The following is a 17,364-nucleotide window of genomic DNA, read 5'->3' as shown; positions in this document are numbered from 1 at the left end:
GAGGCTTATAATGTTGCCAAAAAGAGCAGTAAGCTTGAGGATTGGGAAAATTTTAGAATTCAGCAAAGGAGGACCAAGAAATTGATAAAGAAAGGGAAAATAGAATATGAGAGTAAACTAGCGAGAGACATAAAAATACACTGTAAAAGCTTCTATAGGTATGTATATAAAGGAAAAGATTAGTGAAAGTAAATGTGGGTCCCTTACAGGCTGAGACAGGAGAAATTATAATGGGGAATAAGAAACTGGCTAAGAAATTAAACAAATTCATGGAAGACGCAAAAAATCTCCCAGAAATAGTGGAGAACCGAGAATGAGGAACTGAAAGAAATTAGAATTAGTTAAAAAATAGTACTGGAGAAATTAATGGGACTGAAAGCCAATAAATCCCCTGGACCTGATGGCCTCCATCCTAGGGTTTTGAAAGAAGCGGCTATGGAGATAGTGGATGCATTGGTTGTCATCTTCCAAAATTCCATAGAATCTAGAACGGTTCCTGTGGATTGGAAGACGCAAATGTAACCCCACTATTTAAGAAAGGAGGGAAGAGAGAAAACGGGGAACTACAGACCAGTTAGCCTGACATCAGTAGTAGGGAAAATGCTAGAATCTATTATTGAGGACGTGGTAACAGGGCACTTAGAAAATAATAATAGGATTGGGCAGAGTCAACACGGATTTATGAAAGGGAAATCGTGTTTGACAAATCTGAGAGTTTTTTGAGGTTGTAACTAGCAGAATAGATAAGGGGGAACCAGTGGATGTGGTGTATTTGGATTTTCAGAAGGCATTCGATAAGGTGCCACACAAGAGGTTATTAAACAAAATTAGGGCTCATAGGATTGAGGCTAATATACTAGCATGGATTGAGGATTGGTTAACGGACAGAAAACAGAGTAGGAATAAACGGGTCATTTTTGGGTTGGTAGGCTGTAACTAGTGGGGTACCACAAGGATCAGTGTTTGGGCCTCAGCTGTTCACAATCACTATCAATGATTTGGATGAGGGGATAATATATATAATATATACAAGTTTTTAAATTTTTTATTCATTGATGGGATGTGGGCGTCGCTGGCTAGGCCTGCATTTAGTGCCCATCCCTAATTGCCCTCGAGAAGATGGTGGTGAGCCGCCTTCTTGAACCACTGCAGTCCATATGGTGTAGGTACACCCACAATGCTGTTAGGAAGGGAGTTCCAGGATTTTGGCCCAGCGACAGTGAAGGAACGGCGATACAGGTCCAAGTCAGGATGGTGTGTGGCTTGGAGGGGAACTTGTAGATGGTGATGTTCCCGTGCGTCTGCTGCCCTTGTCCTTCTAAGTGGTAGAGGTCGCGGGTTTGGAAGGTGCTGTTGAAGGAGCTTTGGCGAGTTGCTGCAGTGCATCTTGTAGATGGTACACACTGCAGCCACAGTGCGCTGGTGGTGGAGGGAGTGAATGTTGAAGGTGGTGGATGGAGTGCCAATCAAGCGGGCTGCTTTATCCTGAATGGTGTCGAGCTTCTTGAGTGTTGTTGGAGCTGCACTCATCCAGGCAAGTGGAGAGTATTCCATCACACTCCTGACTTGTGCCTTGTAGATGGTGGAAAGGCTTTGGGGAGTCAGGAGGTGAGACACTTGCCGCAGAATTACCAGCCTCTGGCCTGCTCTTGTAGCCACAGTATTTATATGGCTGGTCCAGTTCAGTTTCTGATCAATGGTAACCCCCAGGATGTTGATAGTGGGGGATTCAGCGATGGTAATGCCATTGAATGTCAAGGGGAGATGGTTAGAGTCTCGCTTGTTGGAGATGGTCATTGCCTGGCACTTGTGTGGTGCGAATGTTACTTGCCACTTGTCAGCCCAAGTCTGAATGTTGTCCAGGTCTTGCTGCATATGGACACGGACTGCGTCAGTATCTGACGAGTCTCGAATGGTGCTGAACAGTGTGCAATCATCAGCGAACATCCCCACTTCTGACCTTGTGATGGAGGGAAGGTCATTGATGAAACAGCTGAAGATGGTTGGGCCTAGGACACTGCCCTGAGGAACTCCTGCAGTGATGTCATGTGATTGAGATGAATGACCTCCAACAACCACAGCCAACTTCCTTTGTGCTAGGTATGATTCCAACCAATGGAGAGTTTTCCCCTTGATTCCCATTTTGCTAGGGCTCCTTGATGCCACACTCGATCAAATGCTGCCTTGATGTCAAGGGCAGTCACTCTCGCCTCACCTCTTGAGTTCAGCTCTTTTGTCCATGTTTGGACCAAGGCTGTAATGAGGTCAGGAGCTGAGTGGCCCTGGCGGAACCCAAACTGGGCGTCAGTTAGCAGGTTATTGCTGAGTGAGTGCCGCTTGATAGCACTGTTGACGACACCTTCCATCACTTTGCTGATGATTGAGAGTAAACTGATGGGACGGTAATTGGCCGGGTCGGATTTGTCCTGCTTTTTGTAGACAGGACATACTTGGGCAATTTTCCACATTGCCGGGTAGATGCCAGTGTTGTAGCTGTACTGGAACAGCTTGGCTAGGGGCGCAGCTAGTTCTGGAGCACAAGTCTTCAGTACTATTGCCGGAATGTTGTCAGGGCCCATAGCCTTTGCAGTATCCAGTGTCTTCAGCCGTTTCTTGACATCACGTGGAGTGAATTGAATGGGCTGAAGACTGGCATCTGTGATGCTGGGGACCTCGGGAGGAGGCCGAGATGGATCATCCACTCGGCACTTCTGGCTGAAGATAGTTGCAAATGTTTCAGTCTTGTCTTTTGCACTCACGTGCTGGGCTCCACCATCATTGAGGATGGGGATATTTTTGGAGCCTCCTCCTCCTGTTAACTGTTTAATTGTCCACCACCACTCACGACTGGATGTGGCAGGACTGCAGAGCTTTGATTTGATCCGATGGTTTGCTGATGATACAAAGCTAGGTGGGAATGTAAGTTGTGAGGAGGATGCAAAGAGGCTTTAAGGGGATGTAGACAGGCTAAGTGAGTGAGCAAGAACATGGCAAATGGAATATAATGTAGAGAAGTGTGAGTTATCCACTTTGTTAGGAAAAATAGAAAAGCAGAGTATTTTCTGAATGGTGAGAAATTGGGAAATGTTGGCGTTCAGAGGGACCTGGGTGTCCTTGTACACGAATCACTGAAGGTTAACATGCAGGTACAGCAAGCAATTAGGAAAGCAAATGGTATGTTGGCCTTTATTACAAGAGGATTTGAGTATAAGAGTAAAGACGTCTTACTGCAATTATATAGGGCCCCGGTGAGACCACACCTGGAGTATTGTGTAGAGTTTTGGTCTCCTTACGTAAGGATGACCCCGAGCTTCCGGTCGCCTGTCATTTTAATTCACCGCCCCATTCCCACTCAGACCTCACTGTACTAGGGCTCTTGCATTGTTCCACGGAAACTCAGCATAAGCTCAAGGAACAGCACCTCATCTTTCGATTAGGCACTTTACAGCCTTCCGGACTCAATATCGAGTTCAACAATTTCAGGTCATAACCTTGGCTCCCGTTACATTTTTACTTATATTTTTTATCCACACTTTTGTTTTGGCGCCCCCCCCTTTTTTTCTCTCCCACATGGTAGCTATCTCCCATTCTGCCAGCGCGTTTCACGCCTAATCTAGAGCCGTCTTTTGTCTCCACTAGTCCTATCACCATCTTGTCTCGTTTTGAATACCTCTTAATGTCTCTTCACTTCTCTTTTGTTCTCTCCCAGCCTGGCCTTTTAATCTGTTTCATTTCCTGTGCTTTTCCAGTCTTGACAAAGGGTTTCGACCTGAAACGTTGACTCTATTTCTCTCTCCACAGATGTTGCCTGGCCTGCTGAGTTTTTCCAGCATTTTCTGTTGTTATTAAGGATATACTTGTCTTAGAGGGAGTGCAACGAAGGTTCACCGGACTAGTTCCTGGGATGGGGGGAATTGTCCTATGAGGAGAGATTGAGTAGACTCGGCCTATATTCTCTAGAGTTTAGAAGAATGAGAGGTGATCTCATTGAAACATACAAAATTCTTATAGGACTTGACAGGGTAGATGCAGGGAGCCAGTTTCCCCTGGCTGGGGAATCTAGAACCAGGGGTCACAGTCGCAGAATAAGGGGTCGGCCATTTAGGACTGAGATGAGAAATTTCTTCACTCAGAGGGTGGTGAATCTTTGGAATTCTCTAACCCAGAGAGTTGTGGAGGCTCAGTTGTTGAGTATAGTCAAAACAGAGATCAATAGATTTTTGAATATTAAGGGAATCAAGAGATATGGGGATAGTGCAGGAAAGTGGAGTTGAGGTAGAAGATGAGCCATGATCTTATTGAATGGCGGAGCAGGATCGAAGGGCCGAATGGCCTACGCCTGTTCCTATTTCTTATGTTTCCAACACTAGGGGGATGTGTCTGGGTTCTATAGGATTATGACTGATACTTAAATCAAGCTTCACTGTAACATGCAGTTTCACTCAAATAGCCAGTGTATAATTCCAATAATTAATTCACACATCTGCCCTTGATACTCTTTTTACAGGCATTTACCTGAAACCTGGACTCTGGTATGGAGAATTTAAGTCTCACTGGCTGAAGCAACAGCCTATGGGAAGCCTTTAACCTGCCCATAAAAATGTCCCAGTGCAATGTCTCAATATCTTTCTGCATCCCCCAGGAATTCCAGCCTACATTTCATGAAACCCCTGTTCTTGTTCCTGACATCTCCAACTGCAGTTGCATCAGCTCCGATACAATAATGACTGCCTGTCCCTTTCTCAAATGAGTCACCGGGAGAAGAGGTCTGACTGTTAATTCAGCCTTTTTGTTTACAGTCTTAGTCCAAGTGTCCAAAGAAAGAAATAACTTGCATTTATATAGCGCCTTTCATGTCCTCAGGACTTCCCAAAGCGCTTCACAGTCAATCAATTACTTTTGATGTGACTAACTGTTGTTATGTAGGCAAATATGGCAACCAGGTGACCCATCATTCTTTTTTGGTGGTACTGGCTGACGAATAAATGTTGGGCAGGAGAAATCACCTGCTTTTCTTCAAATAGCGCCATGGGATCTTTTATGTCCACCTGAACAATCGGACGGAGCCTCAGCTTAATATCACATCCAAAAGACGGCACCCCCTCAGTCATAATCCTATAGAACCCAGACACACTCCCCCCAGTGTTGGGAAAGATGAACTCTCGCATAGAGCAGGCCATCCTCATCCAGCCCCACTGCTCTGCATGACTTTTGGGCTCCACAAACATAATTATCTGCAACATGAAATATAATATCCATCAAGGTTAAAGCGTCAACCTCAAATCCTGGAGTGGGGCTTGAACCCACAACCCTTCCGACTCAAGAGGTGAGAGTGCTACCACTGAGCCAAGGCTGAAAAGGAACAGAGTGTGAGAAATGAACGAGTCAGATCGCTGACGAGGGAAAATCAATGTTTTGTGCTAAGTGCTTTGTCCACAGGAAGCAGGAGCAGTGGGTGACCCACACTATAATGAGAGCAAAATCAGCCGAATCAGAAAAAAAGCTACAGCATTTACTTTGCAGTGTGCCAAATGCCCACCAAGGTCACTTCAGTAATAATATCTCACCTGCCAGGGGCTGCCTCCTTTCTTCATTACCTTCCCTCCTATGATTCGAGGGTCCAGCGGCTTCTCTATCCCTCTGAGTCGCCCGCAACTGTATTCATCTGCAATGTACAATTTAATACATATCAAGGTAATGCAGAGTGGGTGATGCCGTAGAACCACTGTCCCAATAGATACAACCCTGCCTCTGAGAACTGAGGGTATTATTGAACACAGCGGATCACTTACTAACCAGAGGATGACAATTTAACAACACCACCATCAGAATCCATTTACTTTTGTTTAACGATTGTTGTTCACTCAAGAGCACACTGAATTTTAAAATTCTCGTCCTTGTGTTCGAATCCCTCCATGGCTTTGCTTGTCCCTATCTCTGAAAACTCCTTCTACCCTCACAGAACTCTGCGTTCCTCCAATTCTGGCCTCTTGTCCATCCCTCACTTCCTTCGCCCCTCCATTGACAGCTCTGCCTCTTCAGCTCTCTCTCTTCCTTTAAGACGCTGCTTAAAACCTACCTCTTCAATCAAACTTTTGGTCACCTGTCCTTATGTCTCCTTCTTTGGCTTGGTGTCAATTTATGTCTGATTACGCTCCTGTGAGGTGCTTTACTATGTTAAAGGTGCTACAACAATGTAAACAGTTTGTTGTTGCTATAACCTAGGAACTTTGCATACCCCATGTAAGCCTGGATACACCAGGAGCCCTGGATACCAAATGTTCCCCAAATACCCTAATAACCCCAGATACCCCAATAACTCTAAATACAAGTGTAGATTAATTAAGGAAAGCCAGCACGGATTTGTTAAAGGCAAATCGTGTTTAACCGACTTGATCGATGAGGTAACAGGGAGGGTTGATGAGGGCAATGTGGTTGACATGGTGTACATGGATTTCCAAAAGGCATTCGACAAAGTGTCACATAATAGGCTTGCCAGTAAAGTTGAAGCCCATGGAATAAAGGGGACAGTGGCAGCATGGATACGAAATTGGCTAAGTGACAGGAAACAGAGAGTAGTGGTGAATGGTTGTTTTTCAGACTGGAGGAAGATACACAGTGGTGTTCCCCAGGGGTCAGTACTAGGACCACTGCTTTTCTTGATATATATTAATGACTTGGATGTGGGTGTACAGGGCACAATTTCAAAATTTGCAGATGAGACAAAACTTGGAAGTATAGTGAACAGTGAGGAGGATAGTGATAGACTTCATGAGGACATAGACAGGCTGGTGGATTGGGCAGACACGTGGCAGATGAAATTTAATGCAGAAAAGTGTGAAGTGATACATTTTGGTATAAAGAATAAGGAGAGGAAATATAAACTAAAGGTTACAATTCTAAATGGGGTGCATGAACAGAGACACCTGGGGGTATATGTGCACAATTCGTTGAAGGTGGCAGGGCAAGTTGAGAAAGCAGTTAAAAAAGCTTACGGGATCCTGGGCTTCATGAATAGAGGTATAGAGTATAAAAGTGTGGAAATTATGATGAACCTGTATAAAACACTGGTTCGACTTCAACTGGAATATTGTGTCCAATTTTGGGCACTGCACTTTAGGAAGGATGTGAAGGCCTTAGAGAAAAGATTTACGAGAATGATTCCAGGGATGAGGGACTTCAGTTACGTGGATAGACTGAAGAAGCTGGGGTTGTTCTCCTTAGAGCAGAGAAGATTGAAAGGAGATTTGATAGAGGTGTTAAAAATCATGAGGGTCTGGACAGAGTAGATAGAGAGAAACTGCTCCATTGGCAGAAGGGTTGAGAACCAGAGGACACAGATTTAAGGTGATTAGCAAAAGAACCAAAGGCGACATAAGAAAAAACTTTTTTACTCAGTGAGTGGTTAGGGTCTGGAATGCGCTGCCTGAAAGGGTGGTGGAGGCAGATTCAATCACGGCTTTCAAAAGGGAGTTGGATAAGTACCTGAAAGAAAAACATTTGCAGGGCTACAGGGAAAGGACAGGGGAGTGAAACTAGCTGAGGTGCTCTTGCAGAGAGCCAGCACGGGCTCGACGGGCCAAATGACCTTCTTCCGTGCTGTAACCAGTCTATGATTCTATACATGAGTGACCCCAGATACACCAAATACCTATGGCTGCCCGAGGAAACTCAGTAACCTCAAATAGCCCGCATACTGTGGTAACTCGGGAAACCCAGATACCCTAGCTGTGTGTATACTGGCTGCCACATTTGCCAGCAAAGCAACAATGAATACATTTCAAACAGAATGAATTGATTGTGAAGAATCTGACATAAATGGTGCTATATAAATGCAAGCACTTTCTTAGTTTTTTTCTTTACCCCTGTAAACTCAGAGACCCCAGATACCTCCAGGAAGCCTACAAAACCCTGGAAATCTCAATCACCCCAGAAACTTCATTTACCCCAGTAACCCACCTACCCAACAAACCACAGATACCCCAGTAACTTGGATAACCTATTAACAACAAAAACTTGCATTTATATAGCGTCTTTAACATAGTAAAATGTCCTGTATGTATAGCTGACGCGTCCCTACGGGGAACAAGCATTCCATTGTACTTGTTACATATGGCAAATAAATCTAATCTGAATCTGAATCTGAATTGCGCTTCACAGGAGCATTATTAAACAAAATTTGACACTGATCCACATAAGGAGATATTAGGTTTGTTATTTAAGGGTACGGTATAGTGGTTATGTTACTGGACTAGCAATCCAGACTAGTGATCCGGAGACATGAGTTCAAATCCCACTATGGCAGCTGGGGAATTTAAATTCAGTTAATTAAATAAATCTGGAATAAAAAGCTAGTATCAGTAATGGTGACCATGAAACTACCGGATTGTCGTAAAAACTCATCTGGTTCACCAATGTCCTTCAGGGAAGGAAATCTGCCGTCCTTACCCGGTCTGACCTACATGTGACTCCAGACCCACAGCAACGTGCTTGACTCTTAACTGCCCTCTGAAATGGCCTAGCAAGCCACTCAGCTGTACCAAACCGCTACAAAGAAGTATAACAGCACTGTGCGAGTACCTTCACCACATGGATTACAGCGGTTCAAGGCGGCGGCTCACCACCACCTTCTCGAGGGCAATTAGGGATGGACAATAAATGCTGGCCTTGCCAGTGACGCCCACATCCCGTGAACGAATATAAAAAGACAGGTGAACAAAAGCTTGGTCAAAGAGTTAGATTTTAAGAAGCGTCTTAAAGGAGGAGAGGTAGAGAGGTTTAGAAAGGGAATTCCAGAGCTTAGGGTCTAGGCAGCTGAAGGCATGGCCACCAATGGTGGAGTAATGAAAATCGGGGATGCGCAAGAGGCCAGAATTGGAGGAGTGCAGAGATCTCAGAGGGTTGTAGGGCTGGAGAGGTTACAGAGATAGGGAGATAGATAACCCACATACGCAGGAAATGCAGATACCCCAGAAAGCCTGGTATCTCAGTAACCCAAAATGTTCCAAGAGTCCCAAAACCCCAGTAATACCAGATTTCCTTGCAAACACTACAAATCTAGGATAAGTAAGGAATCTCACACAAGCATTATTTGTTCGCCCATCACCCATCTGGTTCACTAATGTCCTTTAGGGAAGGAAATCTGCCATTGTTACCTGGCCTATACGTTACTCCAGACCCACAGCAATGTGGTGGACTCTTAACTGCCCTCTGAAATGGCCTAGCAAGCCACTCAGTTGTAAACAACCGCTGCGAAAAACAATAAGAATAAAACCGGACGGACCACCTGATATCGACCTCGGCACTGGCTTCGGACACGATAATGGCACACCCTGCCCAGTCAACCCTGCAAAGTCCTCCTCACTAACATCTGGGAACTTATGGCAAAATTGGGAGAGCAGTCCCACAGACTAGTCAAGCAACAGCCTGACATAGTCATACTCACAGAATCATACCTATCAGTCAATGTCCCAGATTCCTCCATCACCATCCCTGTCAGTCCCACCGCCAGGACAGACCCACCAGAGGTGAAGGCACAGTGGTATACAGTCGGGAGGGAGTGGCCCTGGGAGTCTTCACCATTGACTCCGGACCCCATGAAGTCTCATGGCTTCAGGTCAAGCATAGGCAAGGAAACCTGTGGCTGATTACCACCTACCACCCTCCCTCAGCTGATGAATCAGTACTCCTCCATGTTGAACACCACTTGGAAGAATCAATCTGGGTGGGGGACTTCAATGTCCATCACCAAGAGTGGCTCTGTAGCACCAGTACTGATGGAGCTGGCCGAGTCCTGAAGGACATGGCTGCCAGACTAGGACTGCAGCAGGTGCTGAGAACACCAACATGAGGAAAAAACCTACTTGACCTCGTCCTCACCAATCTACCTGTCGCAGATGCATCTGTCCATGACAGTATTGGCAACAGTGACCACCGCACAGTCCTTGTGGAGACGAAGTCCCGTCTTCACACTGAGGACACCCTCCATCGTATTGTGTGGCACCATCACCGTGCTAAATGGGATAGATTCAGAACAGATCTAGCAGCTCAAAACTGGGCATACATGAGGCGGTGTGAGCCATCAGCAGCAGCAGAATTGTATTCCACCACAATCTGTAACCTCATGGCCTGGCATATGCCTCACTCTACCATTACCATCAAGCCAGGGGACCAACCCTGGTTCAATGAGGAGTGCAGAAGAGCATGCCAGGAGCAGTATCAGGCGTACCTAAAAATGAGGTGCCAACCTGGGGAAGCTGCAACACAGGACGACATGCATGCTAAACAGAAGCAGCATGCTATAAACAGAGCTAAGCGATCCCACAATCAACAGATCAGATCAAAGCTCTGCAGTCCTGCCACATCCAGTGGTGGACAATTAAACAACTAACGGGAGGAAAAGGATCCATGAATATCCCCATCCTTAATGATGACGGAGCCCAGCATGCACGTGCAAAAGGCAAGGCTGAAGCTTTGCAACCATCTTCAGCCAGAAGTGCCGAGTGGATGAGCCATATTGGCCTCCTCTTGAGGTCCCCACCATCACAGAAGCCAGTCTTCAGCCAATTTGATTCACTCCACATGATATCAACAAATGGCTGAGCGCACTGGATGCAGCAAAGGCTATGGGCCCTGACAACATCCCGGCTGTCGTGCTGAAGACTTGTGCTCCAGAACTAGCTACGCCTCTAGCCAAGCCGTTCTAGTACAGCTACAACACTGGCATCTACCCGACAATGTGGAAAACTGCCCAGGTATGTCCTGTCCACAACACACAGGACAAATCCAATCCGGCCAATTACCGCCCCATCAGTCTACTCTCAATCATCAGCAAAGTGATAGAAGGTGTTGGTGACAGTGCTATAAAGCGGCACTTACTCACCAATAACTTGTTCACCGATGCTCAGTTTGGGTTCCGCCAGGACCACTCGGCTCCAGACCTCATTACAGCCTTGGTCCAAACATGGACAAAAGAGCTGAATTCCAGAGTTGAGGCGAGAGTGACTGCCCTTGACATCAAGGCAGCATTTGACCAAGTGTAGCATCAAGGAGCCGTAGTAAAATTGAAGTCTATGGGAATCAGGGGGAAAACTCTGCACCGGCTGGAGTCATACCTAGCACAAAAGGAAGATGGCTGTAGTTGTTGGAGGTCAATCATCTCAGCCCCAGGACATCGCTGCAGGAGTTCCTCAGGGCAGTGTCCTAGGCCCAACCATCTTCAGCTGGTCAGAAGTGGGGATGTTCGTTGATGACGGCAGTGTTCAGTGACATTCACAACTCCTCAGATAATGAAACAGTCCATGCCTGAATGCAGCACCTGGATGACATTCAGGCTTGGGCTGATAAGTGGCAGGTAACATTTGTGCAACACAAGTGTCAGGCAATGACTATCTCCAACAAGCGAGAGTCTAACCACTGCCCCTTGACATTCAACGGCATTACCATCACTGAATCCCTGACCATCAACATCCTGGGGGTCACCACTGACCAGAAATTTAACTGGACCAGCCACATAAATACTGTGGCTACAAGAGTGGCTCAGAGGCTGGGTATTCTGCAGCGAGTGTCTTGCCTCCTGACTCCACAAAGCCTTTCCACCATCTACAAGGCACAAGTCAGGAGTGTAATGGAATAATCCCCACTTGACTGGATGAGTGCAGCTCCAACAACACTCAAGAAGCTTGACACCAGCCAGGACAAAGCAGCCCGCTTGATTGGTACCCCATCCACCACCTTAAACATTCATTCCCTGCACCACCGGCGTACTGTGGCTGCAGTGTGTACCATCTACAAGATGCACTGCAGCAACTCGCCAAGGCTTCTTTGGAAGCACCTCCCAAATCCGCAACCTCTACAACCTAGAAGGACAAGGGCAGCAGGTGCATGGTAACACCATCACTTGCAAGTTCTCCTCCAAGTTACACACCATCCTGACTTGGAAATATATCGCCGATCCTTCATTGTCACTGGATCAAAATCCTGGAACTCCCTCCCGAACAGCACTGTGGGAGTACCTTCACCACACGGACTGCAGTGGTTCAAGAAGGTGGCTCACCACCACCTTCTCAAGGGCAATTAGGGATGGGCAATAAATGCTGGCCTTGCTAGCGACACCCACATCCCATGAACGAATATAAAAAATACTAGTGCCACTTCTGAGCCAAGGAGCAGAAACAAGAGGAATACACTGCCACACGTTTACAGTTAGATTGGCAGCTCCTCACCTGATGCATTGCAGGAGAATCCGTTTTCACTTAGTTGGTAGCCACTCGCACACGAACATTCCCGTCTGTTTCTCTCTGGAATTTCTTTGCAGAAATGGGCACAGTAACCGTAATGGTCAGAGCAGTTTGTTGCCACCAGCTCTGAAATCATAAAGTGGTGAAATGAAAGATTTTCCCCACAGTAACTGCTGTGATTCATCCATGTAATGGTATTAATCAAAACACAGTTAGTCCAGCTCTAAAGGACCTCCTGTGCACTGCACACAGCAGGGCAAAGGGTACACTGTTTTATATGGACAGCATTACATCATGTGACGTACTTTGTATTATTTAGAAATGTTCCTTTAGGGCCACGAGGTTTAATTACTGCAGCTTGCTCAGGTGAGTTAGTGACTAGCTGAGCTTAGTTGATCCTCAGGTCAGAGGTTGAACAGGCTTTTTAAAGTGTGGCATAGAAATATGCACGTGATGAACACAAATAAGCCTTAGCCATGAAAGTCTTTATATTATATTACTAGCGGATCCCCTGTAGTGGTGCCCATGGTGAGTCACAGGATACTCTGTTATAACTGAAGTGTGTTTATGCCACATAGGGGATAACATCAGGGGCTTTGATTTACAGTGACTGACTAAATCAAATTCACTTTCTAGTAAATCCTGCCATTCCCGCCTCCTATATGTAAGTATACATGCAGGGGTGCAGGGTCATATGTGGGCCCCACACTGCTGCATTCAACAACAATCAATCCAAGAGAAATTGACTGCTATTTGCATATGGAGCCCACCAGCGAGGGAACAGCAGGGAAAGAATTTTGAGGTCTTCATTATCTTTGGCCAGACCACCTGTGTCCTCACCAGAAATGCTGCTGGGTCTACAGGGCAACCACCCCAGTAGTGCAGGTACCGGTGTGGACACCCACCCTATATATTTAAATAACCCCAAGCCCAATAGCAGATGGAAGTCCTGCCTTGTCGCACCTCCGTTGCTACAACGCCACTGCTGGGATTTCCTGGCTCTGATATTTAGTAGCCCTGGGTAGAGGGAGTGGGTTGAGGTTCACTGGGACGATTGTGTGCTTGGTAGTGCTGGGGAATTACGCTTGGCTTTGGCACAACTGGAAGAGCGAACATGTGGTTTGGCCTTCAAATATTATTAATGAGTTTAGGGTCGTTTCACTCTAGGCCTTGAATAACTGACAATGAGTTTAGGGGCAGTTTCACTTCAGACCTTCAGTGACTGACAATGAGCCTAGGGCAATCTCTCTATAGGAATTCTATGATTGACAATGATTTTAGAGCAGTCTCACTCGAGGCCATCAATGATTATTAATGAGTTTAGGGCAGTTTCACTGTAGGCCTTTAATGAGTGACAATGGGGGTAATTATAACACCCCAGGACGGCGGGTTAAAAATGTAAAAATCTGAAACCCGACCCCATCGCACCCACCTCCAGTTTTAACAGGCGTGTTGGGGGGCGGGCGACTAACCTGCTCACCAGAGGCGGGTCCGCCATTTAAATATTTTAATGAGGCTGCGTGCTTCAAATTTAACCACAGTTTTACTTTTAATGCCTGCGAGCCCTGGGAAACCCGGCAGCTGGAGGGAGGCGAGAAGGGCCGGATCCATCAGGTAAGTGCCTTTAAAGCACTGCTTGTGGGCCAGGAGGAGCAGGAGTGTTTCCCCTGGCCCAACAAGCAAACCTGCTTCCTTGCCCATGATCTGATGCCCTCTCCCCCACCCCCGATGTTCTCCATGGCTCATGATCTTTTCTCTGCCCGCACCTCCCCTCCCACTCTTGATTCCTCCCTCCCGCCTCTCTGCTCCCCAGCTGCGGACTGGTGAAGCAGGCCTGCCCGCCCAACAGCCAGCTAGCCCCTCAATCTGGATGGCTGCCAGCCAGGAAACGGCGACAAAAAATATAAGTGCGGTCCTGCCATTAAATTCAGCAGGGTCTCCGGTTTCCCCCGCGCTCCTTCCCCCAAGGGGCCGATCAGTCTAGAGTACACTCATTTTAGTGCACAACTGAAAACTTTCAGTTGATAATCATCATCTAAAACAGAACACAGACTGAAAATGTTAGATAAAGTAGCTGTTGCAGTGTGGAGTAGGTCCTTCATAGTTCAATATGAGGTGAATTGGGAGAGCATTGATGGCAGTTCTGCAGTGTTACTGGTCTTGCATTGTTTGATGCTCTCACTAGGAATAGAATTATCACCCTTTAATTTTGCTGAGCACAAACACTTTTGCTGATATTATCTGAAAATGTTGAACAATAACTTTAATTAAAATAAAAAATGTAAACTTTACCATACTGACATTGGCGCCCATCCAATCCAACAGGACAGTGACAGTAGTAGCCCCCAATCAGATCCTGGCACGTTGCATTATTAGCACATGGATTAATCTCGCACTGGTCACCATCTAGGACAGATACATTTAATGAAAAGCTGAGTCTCTTGCCAAATATGGGCTTTCAGTCTGATAGACCTCATTAATCAGTTCAGAAATGAGCACATCCGGGGAACTTAGATACTTTCTCATACATAATACTTGGCCGCATCTATAGGTAGATATATGCATCTGATGAATATAGAGCAGTGTTCCTTTAAAATCAGAGACAATATTGATACTGGTTTGAATTTAATCCGAAAAGGTTGTGTTTGGTTTGTGCTGTAATATACATCAGCAAACATTATTGTATAACTTATTCTACCTTTAGGTGTGACTAGCTCTTGTGGTAAATGCTGTATGGTAAAACATTTTCAAACTGATATTTCTAGAGAGGAGCTGCGTATCTTTAGGCATTGTGTGGTAGGTGACCAGCCTGCTAACATTTCTAGGTCCCCCTTGGGCTGGCTGTTTCAGTTCGTTCACACTGACCGCAACAGGTAGTCGCACTAAAATACTAGGATATAAAGTTTCTGATATTTCCCAAATGATGTCTTAAGTTTTATGGGAGGTCTGCAATGAAAAAGGTATCATCAGGGAGTAATCCATGTGCAATTTATGTTAAGTGTTAGCCTTGGCTCAGAGGTAGCGTTCTCAACTTTGAGTCAGAAGTTGTGGGGCAAGCCACATTCCAGAGACTTCAGCATGTAATCTAGACTGACACTTTACTGCAGTACTGAGGGAGTTCTGCATTGTCAGAGGTATCATCTTTTGGATCAGATATTAAACAGAGGCCCCGTCTTCCCTCTCACGTGGATGTAAAAGATCCCCTGCACTATTCGAAGAAGAACAGGGAAACTCTCCTGGTGGTCTTAGCCAATATTTAGCCGTCAACCCAACATCATTTAAACAGATTTACTGGTCATTTATCTCATTGCTGTTTGTGGGCCCTTGTTGCATGCTAATTGGCTGCCATGTTTCCCTACATTACAACTGTGAGTACACTTCAAAAGTAAGTAAATGGCTGTGAGGCGCTTTGGGACATCCTGAGATCGTGAAAGGCGCTATATTCATTCCCTGGGTACACTATGAATTTAGCTTTTTCGCCTATGAGAGTCGTCTGAGACACAGATGTCAAAAACATCCCTTTCCTGTATGTAAAAGTGAAGGAATTTTGGATATACCCTACAGCTTAAGGTACAAGAGATAAATATTGACCAGGACACCGAGGACAAATCCCCTGCTCTTCTTTGAAATAGTGCCATGGGATCTTTTACGTTCACCTGAGAGGGCAGATGGGGCCTCGGTTTAACGTCTCATATGAAAGATGGCACCTCCGACAGTGCAGCACTCCCTCAGTACTGCATTGAAGTGTCAACCTAGATTTTGTGTTCAAGTCCCCAGAGTGAGACTTGAACCCACGACTTTCTGTCTCAGAGGCGAGAGTGCTACCACTGAGCCATGGCTGACAATCTAGATGTGACTATCCTGCTTTGGGTGGAGGGAGGTAGCTCCAAACTGATGTCCCGTTGATGGACGTTTAGAACTGAGTGAACCCTGTGTGCTGGAATCGGTAATTTGAAACCTGAATCATGTAGGTCTGTGAGCACTGTTGATGACTGACCAGTCAGCCTGGCTCACTAACGGAATCGCAAGGGGTAAACCTTTCTACTGAGCGATGGGACTAATTCCACTCAGCTGCACAGAACCCTACAAGACAATGTCACAAAGGGTAAGGTGGTTGTAGCTGGACAAGCAATAAGAAGCTTTCCACTTCCTGCAGACTGTGCAGTTTTAGCTGGTTAAACTCCAGTATTACCCACATTTGAGAGTCCCTAAACAGTAACACATGCAACCTGTGCCAAGCGGTCAGGAGTAAGTGGATGTGCCCCTATGGGGAGAGCTTGTGTACTCCATAATCAAGCAAATGGAAATTCTACATGTGTAGGTTGGTTCAGACTCTTAAATATGATGATGGGTTTCCATGTGTGTCAAACACCCGGCTGACCTATTCACTTACCCACTATTCAAAAAAGGTGGTAGAGAGAAAACGGGGAATTAAGCCTGACATCGGTAGTGGGGAAAATGCTAGAGTCCATTATATAAGATGTAATAGCAGAGCACTTGGAAAACAGTGACAGCTCGGACAAAGTCAACATGGATTTACAAAAGGTAAATCGTGCTTGACTAATCTACTGGAATTTTTTGAGGATGTAACTGGTAGAATAGATAAAGGAGAATCAGTGGATGTGGTGTATTTGGACTTTCAGAAGGCTTTCGATAAGGTCCTGCATAAGAGATTAGCGTGTAAAGTTAAGGGACATGGGATTGGGGGCAAGGTATTGACTTGGATAGAGAACTGGTTGGCAGACAGGAAGCAAAGAGTTGGAATAAATGGGTCTTTTTCCGAGTGGCAGGCAGTGACTAGTGGGGTACCGCAGCTATTCACAATATATATAAATGATCTAGATGAGGGAACTAGATGTAATATCTCCAAGTTTGCAGATGACACAAAGCTGGGTGGGCGTGTGTGCTGTGAGGAGGATGCCGAGAAACTCCAGTATGATTTGGACAGGTTGGGTGATTGGGCAGAAGCATGGCAGATGCAGTATAATGTGGATAAATGCGAGGTTATCCACTTTGGTGGCAAAAACAGGAAGGCAGATTATCTGAACGACAATAGATTGGGAGAAGGGGCAGTGCAACGAGACATGGGTGTCCTTGTGCACCAGTCGCTGAAGGTAAGCATGCA

The 17,364-nt window shown here is 45.9% G+C and overlaps 1 protein-coding gene across 4 annotated transcripts in view; it reads right to left on the bottom strand.

Annotated features, from left to right (window-relative positions):
- The window catches only part of LOC147115986 (vitamin K-dependent protein C-like), a 55,939-nt gene that overhangs the window by 16,108 nt on the left and 22,467 nt on the right, over positions 1–17,364 (bottom strand). For all 4 annotated transcript variants that reach the window (XM_085990672.1, XM_085990675.1, XM_085990674.1 and 1 more), the window contains 3 exons: positions 14,532–14,645; positions 12,225–12,365; positions 5,568–5,665 (listed from right to left, as the gene is read on the bottom strand). In XM_085990672.1, coding sequence (XP_085846798.1) covers positions 5,568–5,665; positions 12,225–12,365; positions 14,532–14,645 — 353 coding nt within the window. The remainder of the gene's footprint in view (positions 1–5,567; positions 5,666–12,224; positions 12,366–14,531; positions 14,646–17,364) is intronic.

Source organism: Somniosus microcephalus, chromosome 6 (assembly GCF_052327205.1).
Source record: "Somniosus microcephalus isolate GS21.2 chromosome 6, FLI_Smic_1.0, whole genome shotgun sequence".
NCBI classification, from domain to species: domain Eukaryota; kingdom Metazoa; phylum Chordata; class Chondrichthyes; order Squaliformes; family Somniosidae; genus Somniosus; species Somniosus microcephalus.
The sequence above is the reverse complement of the archived record's forward strand: the minus strand, read 5'-3'. Positions and strand labels throughout refer to the sequence as shown.